The sequence below is a fragment of the Triturus cristatus genome, chromosome 8 (assembly GCF_964204655.1).
Source record: "Triturus cristatus chromosome 8, aTriCri1.1, whole genome shotgun sequence".
NCBI lineage: Eukaryota > Metazoa > Chordata > Amphibia > Caudata > Salamandridae > Triturus > Triturus cristatus.
The window spans coordinates 106,660,334-106,679,719 of NC_140591.1; the positions used below are offsets into that span (position 1 = coordinate 106,660,334).

General features: G+C 48.1%; 1 protein-coding gene across 8 annotated transcripts in view; it reads left to right on the forward strand.

Annotated features, from left to right (window-relative positions):
* The window catches only part of POU2F1 (POU class 2 homeobox 1), a 668,152-nt gene that overhangs the window by 603,476 nt on the left and 45,290 nt on the right, over positions 1–19,386 (forward strand). For all 8 annotated transcript variants that reach the window (XM_085621115.1, XM_085621114.1, XM_085621116.1 and 5 more), the window contains one exon: positions 7,113–7,464. In XM_085621115.1, coding sequence (XP_085477241.1) covers positions 7,113–7,464 — 352 coding nt within the window. The remainder of the gene's footprint in view (positions 1–7,112; positions 7,465–19,386) is intronic.

Sequence of the window (19,386 nt, forward strand, 5' to 3'; positions counted from 1 at the left end):
AGAGGGCATCTTAGAGATGCCCCCTGAAAAAAAGACCAGCTCTGGTGTGGTTCCTGACTGGCTCCCAGCCATCTGCCACCACCAGACAGGTTTCTGGATCCCTGGGTAGAGAGCCCTAGGAGTTTGGCTCCCGAGACGTAATGACCTGCCCATGAGCAGCTCCTAACTGAGGTGCCTCATTGGCACCCTGCCGCCGTAGTGCCGCTGGTGGTGCACCTTGAGTGCAAATCTGAACCGTGGTGAACCTTGGTTCTACACTCCGAAACTCCAACCCCAAAACAGTTTACTTACCTTAAAACTTAACACTTCGTCTTTCTCCATAATACTGAATGGTGGGTTGTCTCAGAAAATTCTTTTAAAGTGTTGAACTGTCTTGTATTGCAACAAAAAGTAACTAGTGCCTTCACAAGAGTTAACCTGTTACCAATGTCCTGTGTTGCTTAAACTGGGTTAAGTGTGTGTTAAATGCCAAACCCATGTCTTTGTTTCTGCCTTCCCTTAGTTCCTCGCAGCCTCTGTTTCTTCTGTTCAGCGTCGTCTTTGTGCAAGGACACCTCCAGTGTCCCTCCTGAGAAATCATTCAGCTCTCTTCCTCAAAGTAGGATGCAGTGTGGTGTCCTGGCAAGTTCAGCAAGTCTTCCCCAACCTAAGGGTCCCGAATCTAGCAATGAGAGTTGGCAGTCAGTACCGCATTCAGGCTTCCTGTCAGGAAAGTTTTGTTCACTAACTAGAGGTTTCTGCCTCATCCTTATACACAAGTGTGAGAAAGTGCCCTCTTTCTGCATGGTTGCTCCTACTTTTTGCTGAACTGCTGATGTACTTTGACTGAGTGTGCCCTGGGCTTCTGCCAATCAGGTACCCAGGGCCTAGGTTCTTTTCCAAAAACTGCATTGAAGACCAGACCCAATTGGCGCACTCTAGCCACAGGTCAGTCCCTGGTAAATGGTACCACAGGTACCCAGGGCACAGTGACCAGGGACGGCCTCTAAGGGCTGCAGCACTGATTGTGCCACCCTTAGAGGCCCTGTACCTTTACACTCACACACTGCCTTTGCAGGCTGCGTGTTTTGGTGCAGAACAAAGTGAAGGGGCGACATGGCACACATCCCTGTGTGCCATGTCAACAACCCACATCCCTAGTATAGATCAGTCACACCTCTAGCTGGGTGCACTATACCAGTGGTGAGGCTACATGTGCATGAGCCCTGTACCCCTACAGTGTCTAAGGACCATATGCATCAAGAACTTTTTGCCTTTGCAATCGGTCGATTCACAGAATCGCCCGTTTGCAAACGCAAAACAATGCCTTTCTGATGCAGCTAACCCTATTTTGCCATTCGGTAACCTGTTACCGAATCGCAAAATGGGTTTGCGATTTGCTATTAGGAAGGGGCATGTTTAGGGCGTCCCTTCCTAACATCGAATTGCATCGGTATCCATGAATGTTTTTCGACCGCATTTCGGTCACATTTTACCCCCTACTTCAAGTAGGTGGTAACCAATTCGCAAATGGGAAAGGATCCCCAGGGGACCTCTTTCCCTTTGTAAATGTCTGTAAATGCATTTTCTAAGAGCAGGCAGTGGTCCCACGGACCACTGCCTGCTCTTTGAAAATGAAAGGAAAGGTTATCATGTTCTCGTTTGTAAAGCATCCTGTTTACCTTTCAGGAAAACGACCTGCTTTACAAAAAAAAGATTGCTTTATTTAAAAGCAATCACGGACATGGTGGTCTGCTGACCCCAGCAGGCCACCATCCTCGGGATTTTTGCGATTCCTAGGGGGTCGCAATTTGCAACCTACCTCATTAATATTCATGAGGTAGGTCATTTGCGATCCCCTAGAAATCGCAGAAAGTATTAAACACACTTTATTGCATTCCAATTTGCGATTTTCTAATTGCGATTCCCAAGAATTCGCAATTAGGAAATCTCAAAATGGATTGTTGGTGCATCTGGCCCGAAGTCAATTCTTAGACATTGTAAGTGAAGTAATGCCATAAAGAGTATATGGTGCTGGGAGTTTGTCATTACTAACTCCACAGCCCCATAATGGCCTTACTGAAAAATGGGAAGTTTGGTATAAAACTTCTTAGCACATTAAACCCAAATTAATGCCAGTGTGGGATTTCATGAAAAATGCACCCACAGGGCATCTTGGTGATACCCCCTAAAACACGACCTAAGACTAGTGTTCTGGTTGAGTGGCTGCTCGCCAGCTGTCACCACCAGACATATTTCTGGACCCCAGGGTCGAGAGCCTGCCGCTCTTGGGGTCCTAAATACTGCACATCCTGGGACGAGGTGCCAAGCCTCCTCCCCCAGGATGGACAGGATCAACAAAGTGGAAGCTTCAAAGGCTTGCTGCCTTTGTGAGCTACCCAAGCCATTTGCTGCTCCCCAGCAACTGGCCCCCACTGGTTCTGACCCCCACTGTGGGCAGGAGAATCGGCAGAAAAAACAAGTTAGGAGGAGAGGTGTGCCCACCTTTACCAATCCCACCCCTCAGGTGGGGGAGGCATTGTGAAGCACAACTCTCAGTCCCTGCCATTTTGCAGATGGGGGACCCAGCCAACCAGAGTGAGGCTTATGACCCCATCCCCCAGGAGGGTGGCATAATAAGGGGCTGTACCCACCCCCAGGATGGGACCCATTGGTCCTGACCCGTACCTACCTGTAACACCCATAAGTGTAGTATTTAGGGGCACCCCAAACCTTGCCTCCTCAGACAAGAATAGAGAAGAAGGAGCAAAGAAGCCATGCTGAAAGAAGAGGAGGAGGACACCAACTGACTTGGCCCCAGCCCTACCGGCCTGTTACAACCTCGAACCTGCTCCAGCCAAACCTCGGTGTGCCCTGCAGCAAGAACCCGGAGAACCTGCTCTGCCTTCCCAAACCAAGACTTTGTCTTTCGTGAGCACTGGACTTGCTCACCAACAGACTCTAGCCAAATCCACGAGTCTGCACCCGACGACCCGAGTTCGAGAGGCCCAACATCACGAGGAGGTCTCTTCGGCGATCCTGACCTGGGATCTAGTTAACCTTGACCTGCCTCAAGTCTCCAGCCGACGCCTGCAGCTCCTTTCTGGAGGATCACCGCGACCGGAGCCAGTAAGAAAAACCCAATGACTAAAGACACCCCTGCACCCGACATCCCACGGCCTTGGGTGGCCTAACCGACAATGTCCCAGCATCCCCAGGCATCCCAGCTTACCTCTCCAACTGGTGGCATTTGTTTGCAAGTTCAAGCTCATTTCAACTCAACCTTCAAAAATAAACAGGGATACTGTTACAAAATCAGTGCACAGCCTATGAATCCACAAAAGGTTTAAGCAGGAAAAATAAATGGTTGTCGAGGTAGTTCGACGGATACAAAATTTCCTGGATTCACATGTAACCCACCCATCTCCGTGAGAAATGAGGTACAACACAGACAAATTAGCACTAAAACGACTTGAGATAAAAATCAATACTAAGTTAAGTAGGGCTTCGAAATGGGAAGCTAATAGCAAGGCAGACTGTTCCAGAGGGAGTAGTTTTTGTGTAAACTTTACTACCTGGTGTGTGTGGATTTGTTTCTGCTATTTTCACCAGGGGCAGAACTGGTATAGGAAACATGAAGGGCTACAATGTGTTCCTCTGCACACTATTGATTTTTCCACTGCATTACTGCGTATTTTTATTTCGGTCTGCAGCAAAATATTTTGTTCACGTTTATTCATTTGTGTTAATAGTTTAGGTCTCTCAATACTAAGTTGCAAGGGACCTAATATCGGATTCTTTCAAGCCACAATCAATCAGCAAGCAAAATGTATCCAAGAGAAAAGGTTACACCATCTTACTATGCTTCTTATAGGCTCTGCAAGTATACTGCTCAAAGTCTTGTTGTAGGAAGCTGGGTTTCTGTTTCAGTAATAACCCCCCCCCCCCCCCACACATTTTGCCAGACTACTGGTGCACTTTGACTTGATGTGCTCTGGGTCCCTGCCAATCAGATTCCCAGGGCCAGTGGTCTTTCCCAAAACTGTAGCTTGTTCCCCCAATTGGCTCCTCTCTGGCAACATATCAGTCCCTTGTAAAAGGTACCATGGGTACCAAGGGCACTGTGACCAGAAGACCAAGCACTTATTGTGCCACCCTTAGAGGCCCTGTACCTTTACACACACACAGCCTTTGCAGGCTGCGTGTTTTGTACAGAACAAAGCGAAGAGTCGACATGGCACATACCCCTGTGTGCCATGCCTACAACCCACTGCTGGGTGCCCACCCACCCCTCTAGCTGGGTGCACTATACCAGTAGTGAGGGTACAGGTGCATGAGCCCTGTACCCCTACAGTGTCTAAGCCAATTTGTAGACATTGTAAGTGCAGTATTGCCTTTAAGAGTATATGGTGCTGGCAGTTTGTCATTACGAACTCCACAGCACCATAATGCCTTTACTGAAACTGGGAAGTTTGGTATTAAACTTCTTAGCACATTAAACCCACACTGATGCCAGTGTGGGGTTTAATGAAAAATGCACTCAGAGGGCATCTTAGAGAGTCCCCCTGAAAAACGACCAGCCTCTGGTGTGTTCCCTGACTGGTACACAACGCCTGCCACCACAAGACATGTTTCTGGACCCCTGGGGTTGGAGCCTTCGCTCCCTGAGCCCAGAAACAAAGCCTTTCCTGGACGGAGGTGTTCACACCTTCCCCAGGCCAGGAAGAGCCATCTGTGGCAGGGGAGCTTCAAAGGCCTTGCGATCCCCAGCTCTCCTGCTATCAGTAGCAGGCCCCCTTCCTGCCTCCCCTCCTTTTCGGCGGGAAGACAGGTGGGAAATATTTGCCAGCCCAGAAGGTGTGCCCACCTCTGCCAACTCCACCCCTCAGTTGGGGGAGGCGAGGTGAAACCCACTCTTCAGTGCCCGCCAGCTTGCAGATAGCAGGGACTCTCCAATCAGGATTAGAGATTGTGCTCACTCCCCCACGTGGGGTGAGCACACCAAGGGTGTAGTCACCCTAAGGTCAGGTAAGGTAGACCCCGAAAATGCCCCCTAAGTACAGTATTTAAGGGGCAGCCCTGAACGAAGAAGACAGATTTCCGCAACCTACGAAGGACAAAGGAAGACGCCCAGCAGAGGAGACTGCAGAGAGCAACTGACTTGGCCCCAGCCCTACCGGCCCGTCTGCAGTTTCCAGAGATCCTGCGCCAGAAGTCGTTCTGTCCTGCAGTCAGCGACCTCCGGAACCCAGGGAGGACTTGCTGCCTTCAACAAAGACCGGATCTCCTGTTAACAGCAGCTCTGTTCAAAAGAAACTCCCAAGAAAGACTCTGAGCCTGCTGAGGACAAAGAAACCCGACGCCTGGAACCACCATTGTACCCATCGCCTACGGCCTGAGTTTGAGTGGCTTACCGGTTCCAACTAGGTCCCCCAGCGCTCCAGAGTCCGAGTCCACCGTGGGTTGACCTCTTCAGGACTCCCCAACGTCACCTGCGACCTCTGCACTTACCTGTGCTAGGCTTGGCTTGGTTCTAGAAATAAAATGACTAACAAAATTGTTCTGAGTTCAGTCTTTCAGTGTGTGACATCATTTGCTGATTGAGTGTGTACCACAAATGCTTAACACTACCCTCTGATACAGCCTTACTGCTCGTCCACTACCACACATGGAGAGTAAAGTGCTATCCACTTTTACCTCAGCCTCCCTTTGGGGTTCCACTGGACTCTGTGAACACTATATCTCATTTTGGTTTAGTGTATACAGAACCAGCTTCCTACACCTGTGTTTTACTAGTTGGCATTATTTTGAAGGACTGAAGGAAGACCTTGTCTGACGCAACCAGGGTAACGGAGGCACACTCACTTGGGTGATTTTGGCAATAGTGATGAATCTTTCAATATGTCTTTGGCATCCTAGCGTGTAAACGTTTTTGATTTATTTGAAGATCTGGAGTGAAAGTTCCTAAGGGACTGTACACTGAGACATTGTTACCAATGTTAACTGCTTCTTTCGTTCTTCAGCATGACATTGAAGATGCAGAATAAGTTGAGAATCTGCAGGTTATGCTACTGTAAACAGTGGAACGTTTTGGTAATGATTTGTAGGATCTTTCCTATGTTGTACGCAGTAGAGCGGATGTGCCCATGAAAAGGTGTATGTTGCCTGTTGATTATTCCCTGTCCCTTCATTTAAGTTAGGATGCACAGAAAGGTGGAGGAAAGTGTGAATGCAAGTATGCGTGTTCTAGAAACACAGTGGTGGGATCTCTAGCATACAACTGTATAGAGCCAAGAAGAGAGCTCATGCCTGTGCCTGAGAGGTATGAAGCACATAAGAGGATAGAGAGTTAAATACTTGTAGTATAGAAAAGGATCACAGAAGCCTATCAAGAGGATTAAGAGTGCCAGTACTGACTTAGAATATGTAAGCGAGGAGCCTAAACATCAATATCAAGACATGATTCTAGCGAAGGCTGTGTGTGACCTCTGACATGTTGCTAGGGCGCTTGAGTTAGTGCACTGAACCAAGACTAGAAGAAAGGAACTTACAGAACCTGGAAATACATGGGTAGACAGCATTTTAATGCTGCTTGGCAGAATGCCCATCAGGGCATTGGCATGTGGCAAGGGGGGCGGGGGGGCAGCGAAGCAACAAGATCAATTGAGTACTAAATTGGGAGCCATCGCTAAACAGGTGCTTACTAAATTACATAATTTCTAGAAGCGCACTGCCTTATGTCTCATCTATCTTCTCTCTTCCCCTGGAGGTAGAATAGAGGCAGACTTAAAACGTTTAAGTAGGATTGCTTCTATTAACTCTTGATTCCTTCTCTGTGATTGAAAATAAAGAGAGCAGACACTTGTCTGAATGGCTAGTAGTCCTTGTGTGTGTATTTGGACAAATCCAGTTATCTCTAAAGTATTTTTAGCATTACAAGACAACCTGCTGACTGATAACAACACCAATCTTTTTCACAGGATATGTCTTAGTTTGTTCGTTCATCATCCTGTGCTGGTATTTCTTTGTATGCTCTCTATAGGCTTAATGTTTCAATGGAAGGGGTCTCTTACGATTTCAAATCAGCCACCTTATGCGTTAATTCGTATAGCTAACTGAACTGCTTTTTATAGGCACCACAGGTACAGCCTCCAGCAACACTGCAACTGTGATTTCCACAGCCCCTTCGGTTTGCTCAGTCCTGACATCGCCATCACTCACTCCGTCTCCTTCTGCATCTGCCTCCACCACAGAGGCATCCAGTGCCACAGAGACCAGCACAACACATACCACCTCTGCCCCGTTGACGTCTCATCTTGGTTCTAGTCAAGTAGTGGTGACGGCATCCGGACTGCATACAGCAACTACCAACGCACTGCAGGGACTGGCAGCCACACAGCTGCCTGCAAACACAAGTCTTGCTGCCATGGCTGCCGCAGCAGGACTTAGCCCTGGCCTCCTAGCACCTTCACATTTTGCAGCTGGGTGAGAGCATTTATCTTTGCACTTTCTCTCATCACTCTTTCTTTCACACTTTCGGTCTCTTATGATATCTTTATTTTTTTGTATTAACGCTTACCTGCACAAAAGATGAACAGAGCATGTTTCTAAAACTAGCAATTGAAAGGGAATTAAGATCAGACAGTATGGGTATAGACAGGTGAAAAATAATTATTGTATCTTTCCAGGACAGTGTGAACGTTGTTCGCCCTGAAGGGTGAAGCACGAGAGGGGTATATGTACCCAATGGAAGGCCTGACTGCCATTATATTCTAATTACTGGCCCAGAAGGGAATGTGAGAGTCTGATAACATAGCATTGTGGTCTAACCAGGGTTTGTTTCTATGTTCAAAGACAACAGAATAACCCTGATGTGGATAGTGCTTCATGGTCTACTGCTGCAGATTTGAACAGCTTGCTAAGCATAAAAAGGTTTCCTTCATTAGGCATGGGAGGAAGTGGATAACAAATAAATGGGAACCAGTGGCCTCTTTCTGTACTTTCTTCAAGCTATTTATTAGTTTGTTTGTGGGTCTGTTGTTCTCTCAAAGGATACTTCGCTGAAATCCATTGGTGCAAAGGCAGCATTTTACATGACAGAAAAATCCTCTCTAGATATTTAGGGAAAATATTAGGCATCGGATTACATTTCAAAGCACAGTGCTTGGTGTGGCATCCACAGCACTGTAGAATGTAGTGAAATACAAAGGAAGTTTTGCAGCGTGAATCTTTCTGGATTCACTATGCTGTGCATTATTCCGTGATCTGGTGGTTGGGTCATCTGTTGGTTGGGTCCGGATTCGTAGTCTTTGTTTTGTTTTTTTTTTGTTGTTTTTTTGTAGCCCAGGTGGGCGTCGACGTCCCACCATTTGGTGTACCTCTCGTGACGTCGGCGTGCTTCCTGCGGAAGTCCCACCTTTGGGGCGCCATCTTCAGATTCTTTTTTCCGCTGTTGGGTCTGGATCGTCAACGAGAAGCTCCAGAGTTTGAACGAAGAAAGAAGAAGAGCATGAGTTTCATCGAAGGGAAGTTAAGCGAAGACTACAGAGAGGAAGAACATAGAGCCGGGACGATGAAGAAGGAAGAGAACATCGAAATCTTCGACGTCCAACGGAGAATGCGCACTCAGGGACTCTGAGCGCAGGAATGGACAAAACACCGTTTAAATTCTGCCGTAACTGCCACCACAAATACGCGCAGAAGGACCAACATCCGGTCTGCAACCTTTGCCTGCCTATCGACTACGAAAGCAAGACTGCAACGCCTGCGCCGCCTTCACGCCGAGGACCCTACGGGTGAGAGAAAGGCAGAGAAGAGCCAACTTCAACATGGAAGGCAAGGGTAAGGCCCCGTCTCTGTACGACCTGGGCCTCTCCACCGACGATGAAGACAACATCGCCGAGGGACCTGATGACTTCACGGTCGCAGAGACCGATAAGAAAACGTCTGACAAGGTAGGAGAGACGTCGAGCACAAAAACCCCGAAAGGGCCCCGAAAACCAGACACTGACTCGAAAAAAACAGAGTCAAAGTCCTCGAAAGGAACACCGGTGCCGAAAATTTCGACGACCGCGAGTGGATCCAAGGACGAAAGGCCCAGCGGATCCTTCGAGAAGGACTCCCAGGTGCCGAAGGCCGGCGAAAAACAAGGTTCGTCGAAACAGGCCCACGAGGTGGGGCGTTCGACTTAAAAAGTCAAGGCCGCGTCGACGCAAGCTCCGTCAAAAAGACCAGCGCTCGACGCCGATCATGCCTCCGAAATGGAGAAGAAGAAGAGAAGGCTCGAGGCGGAGATGGAGAGCATCCTTCAGAGGAAGAAGGAGTTCGATGAAAAGATGAAGAGATTCACAATCCCAGCTAAACCGGCGACGGTTCTCGTCGAAGTCTAGGAGCAGGAAGAGTTCGACGCCGAAGAGCAGTCGAAAGCTCCCGAAGAAGGGGAAGAAGATCTCTATTATGAGGGAGAAGAAGAAGAAGAGGAGGAGGAGGAGCAGTCGATCTACGGCTCGGCACCGTCGACGACGCAAGAGCTGGAATAGCAGGCCCTCGACGCCGAAAACCCAGAAGAGCCCGTAGAGACATATCCTTCGAGGCCTTCGCCGCCAGATGATATTGGGGCGTACAACATGGTCGTCAAAAGCGCGGCTGCAGCTTTTGGCGTGAAACTAGAGGAAGAGAAACCGAAGGCAGATTTTCTACTCGAAACACTGCTACCCATCCAAACTAGGAGCCAGTTCCTCCCCATGCTCCAAAGTGTGATGAACCAAGGGAAAGAGGCGTTCAAGGACCCAGCAACATGCCGATCCATCATGCCCAGAACAGAAAAGAAATACAAACACTCATCACAGGACCCGCCATATATCAAGGGATCCGTCACTGCTGATTATTGCATCCACGGCCAGAAAAAGGGCCAGTGTCCCGGCGACCTCGGGGCCACCTCCTGACAAGGAGAGCAGAAGGATGGACCTCACTGGAAGGAAAATAGAGAGGAACGCCGCAATGCACTGGCGCATGGCGAACTCAAATGCGCTACTGAACAGGCACCAGTACCAACATTGGGACGAGATGGGGGACCTAATCAAACATCTTCCCGAACAATACCAACAGAGGGCTTCCAATCTAGTGGAAGAGGGGAAGAATATAGCTAACTCATGCCTCGGGGCAGAGACTTCAAGCAGACTGATGGCGATAGGAATCACTGAAAGGAGGCAGGCCTGGCTCAGAATTTCAGGATTCAAACAAGAGGTCCAGAATAATATACTGAATACCCCTTTCAACGGAGAGACACTGTTCGGGGCACCGGTGGATGAGAAGCTCACCCAACTCAAGAAAGAGAATGAGACGGCAGGGTCATGGGGGCCCTGCAATTCAGGGGGATGCGAAGAGGTACCCTGACTCGGAGACCTTTCGGAAGGGGAGGTAACCAGCCAGGAACGTCTCACCAAAGTTTGCAGCAAGGCGAGAGCCACGGCCAACAGGGGCAGCAGAAACAAAACTGGCAGTACCAGCCTAGAGGCCAGTCCTTTTGCGGTAGGGGGAGCGGACAAGGACAAAAAGGGGGGGACCAACCCACCTCAAAGTGACTTTGCACGAAGAAGATGGCTCACCCACAATATTCCTCCGAGGGTGGAGCACAAAAGGAACAAAATGGAGGGGGTACACAAACCAAACGCCCACGAGCATGCAACACCAGTAGGCGGAAGACTGAGGCTTTTCCTCCGGGAATGGCAAAAAATTACTACAGACAAATGGATACTCAACATCATTCAGTGCGGATACTGCATAGAGTTGGAAAGGAGCCCTCCAAACAGAAATCCAAAAAGAAGGGAACACTCGAGACAGGAGCTAGCACAACTCGCAGAGGAAGCACTACAGCTGCTCCAAAAGGAGGCCATAGAACCAGTACCTTTCAAGGAGAGGAACAAAGGAGTGTACTCAAACTACTCAAACTACTTCCTGGTACCAAAGGTGGACGAAACACTAAGACCCATCCTGGATCTACGGTTCCTAAACAAGTACGTAAGGACGCAAAAATTCAAAATGACGTCCCTACAAGAACTACTCCCACAGATGAGAGACGGGGACTTCATGTCCACAGTGGATCTCAAGGACGCCTACCTGCACATCCCAATGAACAGGCAGCACAAAAAACTGTTAAGGTTCACAATCAACAAGGATCACTACCAATTCACAACCCTGGCATTCGGGCTGAAGTCCGCACCAAGGGTTTTCACAAAATGCCTTGCAGCGGTAGCAGCGTACCTGTGGAGGGAAGGGATTCATGTGTATCCTTACCTCGACGACTGGCTAATAAAAGCAAGTTCGCAAGAAAAATGCATGAACACGCACAGCGTGTCACAAAGACGCTAATGAACCTGGGGTTCTCAATACACTGGGGGAAATCATCAATGAACCCAGAGCAGGTGAAGATATTCCTGGGGGCACAGATCAACACCAGAGACAGATCGGTGATGCCCAGCGAGAAGAGAACAATAGCTCTACTGAAGGAGACGCGCCTCTACCAGAAGGGGCAAGCTCTGACAGTGAGAACAGCGAGCAAGATCATGGGGATTATGGCGTCATGCATCCACCTAGTCCCCAATGTATGGCTTCACATGAGACCGTTCCAGGAATGGCTGCAACAGCAATGGTCACAGGCAAGCGGAAGTTGGGAGGATCTAGTGGTTGTTACGCACGCAGTGCAAGAGGAGATAGCATGGAGGAACAGGGAGAACATAACTATAGGTAAGCCCTTGACACCACCAAGCCCAACTGTGACCATCACCACAGACGCTTCCCAGATACGATGGGGAGCGCACATGAACAAGCTCAGAGTGAGGGGTCTGTGGACTCCAGCAGATGCGGTCAGACACATCAACTACCTAGAATTGAAGACCGTACTGCTAGCCCTGAAGGCCTTACAGAGGCAGCTATACAACCAAAAAGTGTTGATAGAGACGGACAATACTACCACAATGTTCTACAACAACAAGCAGGGAGGAACACAATCGTTTCCCCTTTCCACTCTGGCACAAGAGATTTGGAGATGGGCCATCCCACCCAAAATAGACCTGCTGGCGATACACCTACCAGGGAAGGACAATGTGGAAGCCGATTGGCTCAGCAGGCAGACCTCGGCATCCCACGAGTGAGAGCTCAATGGACAGGAAACGCAAAGGCTATTCAAAAGGTGGGGTACACCGACAATAGACCTGTTTGCAACACACCTGAATGCAAAATGCCGAAACTTCGCATCCAGACAACCAGAAAAACAATCCCAGGGGAATGCCCTATGGATAAGTTGGTCAAGGACATTTGCATACGCTTTTCCACCAATACCACTGATACACAGGGTACTCAACAAGTGCAAGACCAGCAACATGACAATGATCCTGGTGGCACCACAGTGGGCAAGACAGACATGGTACTCACAAATAGTGGAGATGGCACAGGGACCACCACACAAATTCGCAAAAATAAAGGACTTGCTCTCCATGCAGAACGGAGAGGTTCTACACCCAGAGCCAGAGAGCCTCGGACTGGCAGCTTGGCTCCTGAAGACATAGAGTTCGCACACCTTAAACTACCTCAAAGCACTATGCGAGTGCTGCGGGAGGCAAGGAGACCAACAACACGAAAATGTTATGGGGAAAAGTGGAAAAGGTTCACAATGTGGTGCAGCAAAAATAAACTGCAAAATAAATTGACAAGGGAATCAACGGTGCTTAGATACCTCACACACCTTCTAAAGGCGAAACTATGCTCATCCTCGCTGAGGGTCCACCTAGCGGCGATCGTAGCTTACACACAAGGTGAGACAGGAGGAAGCTTCTTTACGTCGCGGGTAGTAAAGAGATTCCTGGAAGGAGCAAAAAGAATAGCGCCACCAAAAAGGATGCGGCCTCCAGCATGGAACCTCAACATAGTCCTGACGGAACTTATGAAGGCGCCCTTTGAGCCCATTCACAAGGCCTCCCTTCAAATGCTAACAATGAAAATAGCTTTTCTGGTGGCAATAACCTCACTGCGCAGAGTAAGCGAGCTGCAAGCGCTAACCCTGCAAGAGCCCTGCATCCAGATACACAAGGACAGAGTCGTAATGAGAACGGACCCACACTTCATGCCAAAGGTGGTGTCAGCATTCCATATAAATCAAACAATTCAAATACCAAGTTTCTTTCAGAACCCAGCAACAAGCGCAGAGAGGGCACTGCACACTCTAGACGCTAGAAGGGCGGTGATGCACTACATTGAGAGGACCAAAGAACACAGGAAAACCAAGCAGTTTTATTTGTCCTTCACAACGAGCTTCCTGGGTAGACCAGTGACAAAAAGCACCATCGCACGATGGATTGCACTAACAATACAATTCTGCCACAAACAGGCGGGGCAAGAACTATCCGAGGGGCCATGGGCCCACTCCACACGGAAGAAGGGAGCAACACTTGCCTTTCTGGCAAATACACCCATTCAAGACATATGCCTGGCGGCAACATGGGCTTCGGTGCACACGTTCACCAAGCACTACTGCGTGGATATACAGATGGACAAGGAAGCACAAGTAGGACAGAAGGTGCTCCAACATATATTCAACGACCAACGCTCATCTTCCACCCAGCCGCCACAGAGATAACAAACCGCTTCAAAATCTATGCACAGCATAGTGAATCCAGAAAGATTCACGCTGCAAAACGAATAGTTTACCTGTCGGTGTAGTTTTGCAGCTTGAAGATCTTTCTAGATTTACTAGCGAACCCACCCACCTCCGCCAGGAAGATGAGGCAGGAGAAAAAGGGAGGAAGGACAAAGACTGAAATAACAAGATAATACTGAAAGGATATATATAAGGAAATTACTTAACGCCTAGGGTTAAAAAAAAAAGAGAGAGGAAGGGAAAAAAGAACCCGAAGATGGCGCCCCAAAGGTGGGACTTCCGCAGGAAGCACGCCGACGTCACGAGAGGTACACCAAATGGTGGGACGTCGACGCCCACCTGGGCTACAAAAAAACAAAAGAAAGACTACGAATCCGGACCCAACCACCAGATCGCGGAATAATGCACAGCATAGTGAATCCAGAAAGATCTTCAAGCTGCAAAACTACACCGACGGGTAAGAAACTATTCGATACTTCATATACATATCACTAATCTGTTTGTCGCTCTTTCTCTCTCTCTCTCTCTATATATATATATATATATATATATATATATATATATATATATATTATGTGTTAGAGGCAAATGAGCTGTAGATCACTCACTTATGCATAGATCGCCATCTGGTGTTGGGCCCGGATGTTTGCACTTTGCTGTTGTCCTGGAAACTCTTTGGAAGTCACGGGATAGGTGGCTTCTCCTTTGGACAATAGTGCGCATGGGCATCGACTCCATCGTCAGATTGTTTTTTTCCACCATCGGGCTCGGATGTGTTCATCGCGCTCCAGTTCGGTGCCGCTACCGATCTAATTTTCGACGTGCAATCCTTTACCCTTTCTCCGGTATTGTCTCAATCGCGTTCCACATTCAATGCACATCTCTACAAAATCGAAACCGTCGATTCCGGCCATCGACGAAGGCCCTCGGGCCTACCTACGCCATTAGACCTGGCTCATGGAAAGGAATCCTTTTAATAAGTGTCCTCAATGTGGATCCAAATTTCCACACACAGATCTACATGGTGTGTAACCTCTGCCTGTCGCCGGAGCACGAGGCCAAAGACTGTCCAGCTTGCGCCTCTTTCCGCTCCAGGAAAACGATCCAGGATTGTCGAGCTCGAAGAAACATGGCACGATCATCAACATCCATTCCGGATGACATCTTCCAAGAGGGCATTGATGTACCAGAGCAGGAGTGGGTCGAAGAAGGCGTCATCAGCGCTTCGGAAGCCGACGACTCCGACATCGAAGACATCACTCCAAGGGCAGCGGGTCGTGATTACTGACGTCGACCCCCTACCCCCACCCACCCCGAAAAAGGCTTCGGTAACACCTTCACCTTCGGGCATAGGTGCACACCGGGATAAAACTTCCCACGCCCCGCCTTCAGGCCCGGCAAAGAAGTTGACAAATAAGCCTTCAGGCCACTCTGGATCGAGTCAGCCTGTCGTCCATGCCGAAACGCCGTGCCCGGCACTCAAAAAGAAACTGCCATCCCCCTCCGTGCTGACGACTAGTGCCACATCGGTGCATTCGGCACCGAACCCTCCACACCGAAAAAACCATCGAAAATCGACCCAAAAAATGCTTCCGAAGTGCACAGACACTCAATCTTCGGAACCGAAAAAATCCTCGGAGTCAAACAAACAATCGGGTTCAAAGACTCCTTCAGAAACAAAGAAACCTCACGATTCCAAGCCTAAGGAACATAAACAAGCTCCCGAACCGGTGCCACGTAAACATGCGGAACCAAAAAAATCATCACCAAAGCAACAACCTCCACAAGAAGAGCTTTTCCTACCTGACCCAAACCAAAAAACTCTTCTAAGAGACCCAAAAAGAGGTCAACTCATACTCCGCTCCAGGAAAAGGAAAATGGACACGCCTGTACCGGCTCCATTACCACCAAAGAAGCGAGACATTGCCACATCTCCTCTCAGAGTTCGTTCTCCACCTCATCCTCCCCCTCCACACCACTCTCCTACCCCATCTCCACTTCCCTCACCATCTCCTCCACCACAGGACGATGATGATGATACCTCTGAGGACAAAGAGGACGGAGGAAACAATGAGCCTTTAGAACCCAGTCATCCTGTTTCCCCAGGGGACCCATGGGACAACTATGGCACACCAGATGTCCCACTGGAAGATATATATCCTTCTAGACGTTCCCCTCCAGAAGACACTATGGGGTTCACACACTCATACACTGGGCTGCACAATACCACGGGGTAAATCTCCACACAGACCCTGTAGAAGAAGATTTTCTAATGGACACATTTGACACATCTTAAAGATCCACTTCCGTTTTCCCTATGTTAAAGGGTGTAATTAAACACGCACCTGAGGTGTTCAAAGATCCTGTAAGGACTAGGGTTATTAACCCCAGAATAGAAAAGAAATATAAATCTGCCCCAGCTGACCCTCTTTATATCAAAGGTCAGATCCCATTGGATTCCTTAGTGGTCGCCAACGCCAGAAAAAGGGCTAACTCCCAAACATCAGGTGATGCTCCACCTCCTGATAAGGAGTCAAAATTATTGGACGCCTCTGGCAAAAGGACAGCATCACAAGCAGCCAACATATGGCGTATTGCAAACACACAAGACAGAAGCCAATGACCTCATTCAGGAGGGTAAACTTACAACTAATACCTCCATTCGTTGTGCTCTAGATGTGGCAGACATCTTATAAAGGCACCTCTAGAGGGTATTCCTCTGACAACCCCTCCATTTCCTACAAAAGTCCCACCCATACAACCTTTACCAGAGGTTATCATAGAGGAGGCTACAGAGGCAATAATAACAAAGGCAGAACTAACAATACTCGCTCCGCCCCCACCCCTACCCAGTGACTTCCCTCCACTCCCCCCGGACCATTCCACTCCGGTCAGAGGAAGACTGCTACAATTCCTACCTGTCTGTAGCAACATCACTACCGACAGGTGGGTGAGACAAATCATTCAAACCGGTTATTGTCTAGAACTCACCTCTACTCCCTCAAACATACCACCCAGACAGCGCCCAATGTCCACAGAACATTTATCACGGCTAAAGAAAGAAGTGCTTTCCCTTCTACAAAAACATGCAATAGAACCAGTTCCCCTCATCCGCAAAACATGGGAGTTTAATCCCTGCACTTTCTCATTCCAAAGAAGACCCATCCTGGACCTCAGACCCCTAAACCTTTACATACAATCAGACCATTTTCACATGGTCACACTTCAACAGGTCCTTCCTCTGCTCACACAAGTTAATTTCCTTGCCACCCTAGATCTCAAGGACGCCTACTTCCATATTCCCATTCACCCCGCTCACAAGAAATATCTCAGATTTGTAGTGGACGGTCAGCATTACCAATTCAAGGTTCTCCCATTCGGAGTCACCACAGCACCCAGATTCTTCAGAAAATGTCTAGCAGTAGTTGCAGCTCACCTAAGAAGACAACAAATTCACGTCTTTCCATACTTAGACGACTGGCTCATAAAAGCCAAGTCATACTGCCAGTGTGTAAATCACACACACATCACAATCCAACTACTTCACCACTTAGGATTCACCATAAACCTCACAAAGTCTCACCTACTGCCAACAGTATCTCGATGCCACAATAAACACCTCAAAAGGCCTTGCATATTCCAGTCTACCCAGGATAGCAAGCATACAAAGTCTCATTACAAAATTCCAACCACAACACTCGCTTCCAGCTTGAGTGTTCATGCGGCTCATAGGGAGGATGGCCTCTTGAATATTCATAGTACCTCATTTCTGACTCCACATGCGTCCCCTACAGGAATGCTTAGCACGTCAGTGGAACCAGGCTCAAGGTCAGCTGACAGATCTGGTGTTGGTGGTCGGCCACACGCATCGCTCTCTGCAGTGGTGGAGCACACACAACCTTTCCAAAGGGCGACCGTTCATAGAGCCGGTTCCACAGATTGTACTAACAGCAGACGCATCGCTCACCGGCTGGGGAGCTCATCTATTACATCATTCCATGCAGGGCAAATGGACACCTCAGCAAAAATTACGCCACATCAATCACCTGGAGTTACTAGCAATATTTCTGGCATTAAAATCATTCCAGAAACTAATATCAGGCAAAGCGGTCCTAGTCCGCACCGACAATATGACAGCAATTTTCTATATACAAAAACAAGGTGGGACACACTCCCTACGGCTCCCTCAATTAGCGCAGAGCATATGGAGGTGGGCTATACCTCACAACATTTTTCTCCTAGCCCAACACGTTCCAGGAGTCCAAAACAGCATAGCGGATCTGTTAAGTCGTCAGACACAACAGATTCACGAGTGGGAACTTCATCCACAAGTACTTCAACCGATTTTCCAAATGTGGGGGCAGGCAGAGATAGATCTCTTCGCCACACTTTACAGCACAAAATGCCCAAGCTTCGCCGCCATATATCCACACCCATTGTCCAAAGGCAATGCGATATGGATGAATTGGCCAGGCAGATTTGCGTACGCTTTTCCGCCTCTCCCACTCATTCCATTGGTGGTGCGCAAACTGCAGCAAAACTCACTGACACTCATTCTAGTTGCTCCAACATGGGACCAGATAACCATGGTACACAACACTGCTGGAACTATCAGTAGTCCCACACCAAAAACTACACCTCCCCCCACGCCTCTTAACACAGAACCGTGGAGAGATCAGACACCCGGATCCAGCACAGCTCAACCTAGCGATCTGGCTCCTGAAGTCTTAGAATTTGGTTACCATAACTTACCCCCTGACTGTATGAATGTTATCAAAGAGGCTAGACGCCCCACTACTAGAGCCTGCTATACAGCCAAGTGGAAAATATTTGTAATATACTGTAATAACAACAGCATCAATCCTTTAGATGTGTCTATTCAGCACATCATATGTTATCTACTATATCTTCAAAGGTGTAATCTAGCATACACATCTATTAGGTTACACCTCGCTGCCATAGCAGCTTACTTACAAAATAGACAACACTTGTCATTATTCAGGGTACCTGCCATTAAAGCATTTATGGAAGGCCTTAAAAGATTAATTCCTCCTAGGGTACCACCCTCACCAGTGTGGAATTTAAACATTGTCCTCACAAGACTAATGGACCCTCTATTCGAACCTCTGCATAAATGCGAGTTACAATTTCTTACTTGGAAAGTCGCTTTCCTTGTGGCCATTACTTCTCTCAGAAGAGTCAGCGAGCTACAAGCACTAACGATTCAAGAACCATTTTTACAACTCCATCATAAAAAAGTGGTTCTCAGGACAAATTCCTTTCTAAAGTTATCTCTCCTTTTCATCTCAATCAGTATGTTGAGTTGCCAGTATTCTTCTCGCAACCACAAACAGTCGCAGAAAGAGCTCTTCATACTCTAGACGTAAAAAGAGCATCCTTTATTATATTGACAGAACAAAACCTTTGCGCAAAACAGCTTTTTGTATCCTTCTCACCACCACATAAAGGCAATCCCGTATCAAAATCTGGGATTGCAAGGTGGATTGTCAAATGTATACAAATTTGTTATTACAAAGCAAAACGTACATTATCTGTTCCCCCTAAAGCCCACTCTACCTGAAAGTTAGGGGCTTCAATGGCATTTTTAGGGAGCATTCCCTTAGATGATATCTGCAAAGCAGCTACATGGTCTACACCGCACACATTCACAAAACAATATTGTGTAGATGTGCAGGCAAAACAACAAGCTAGTGTGGGCCAAGCTGTACTTAAAACACTATTTCAAACTACTG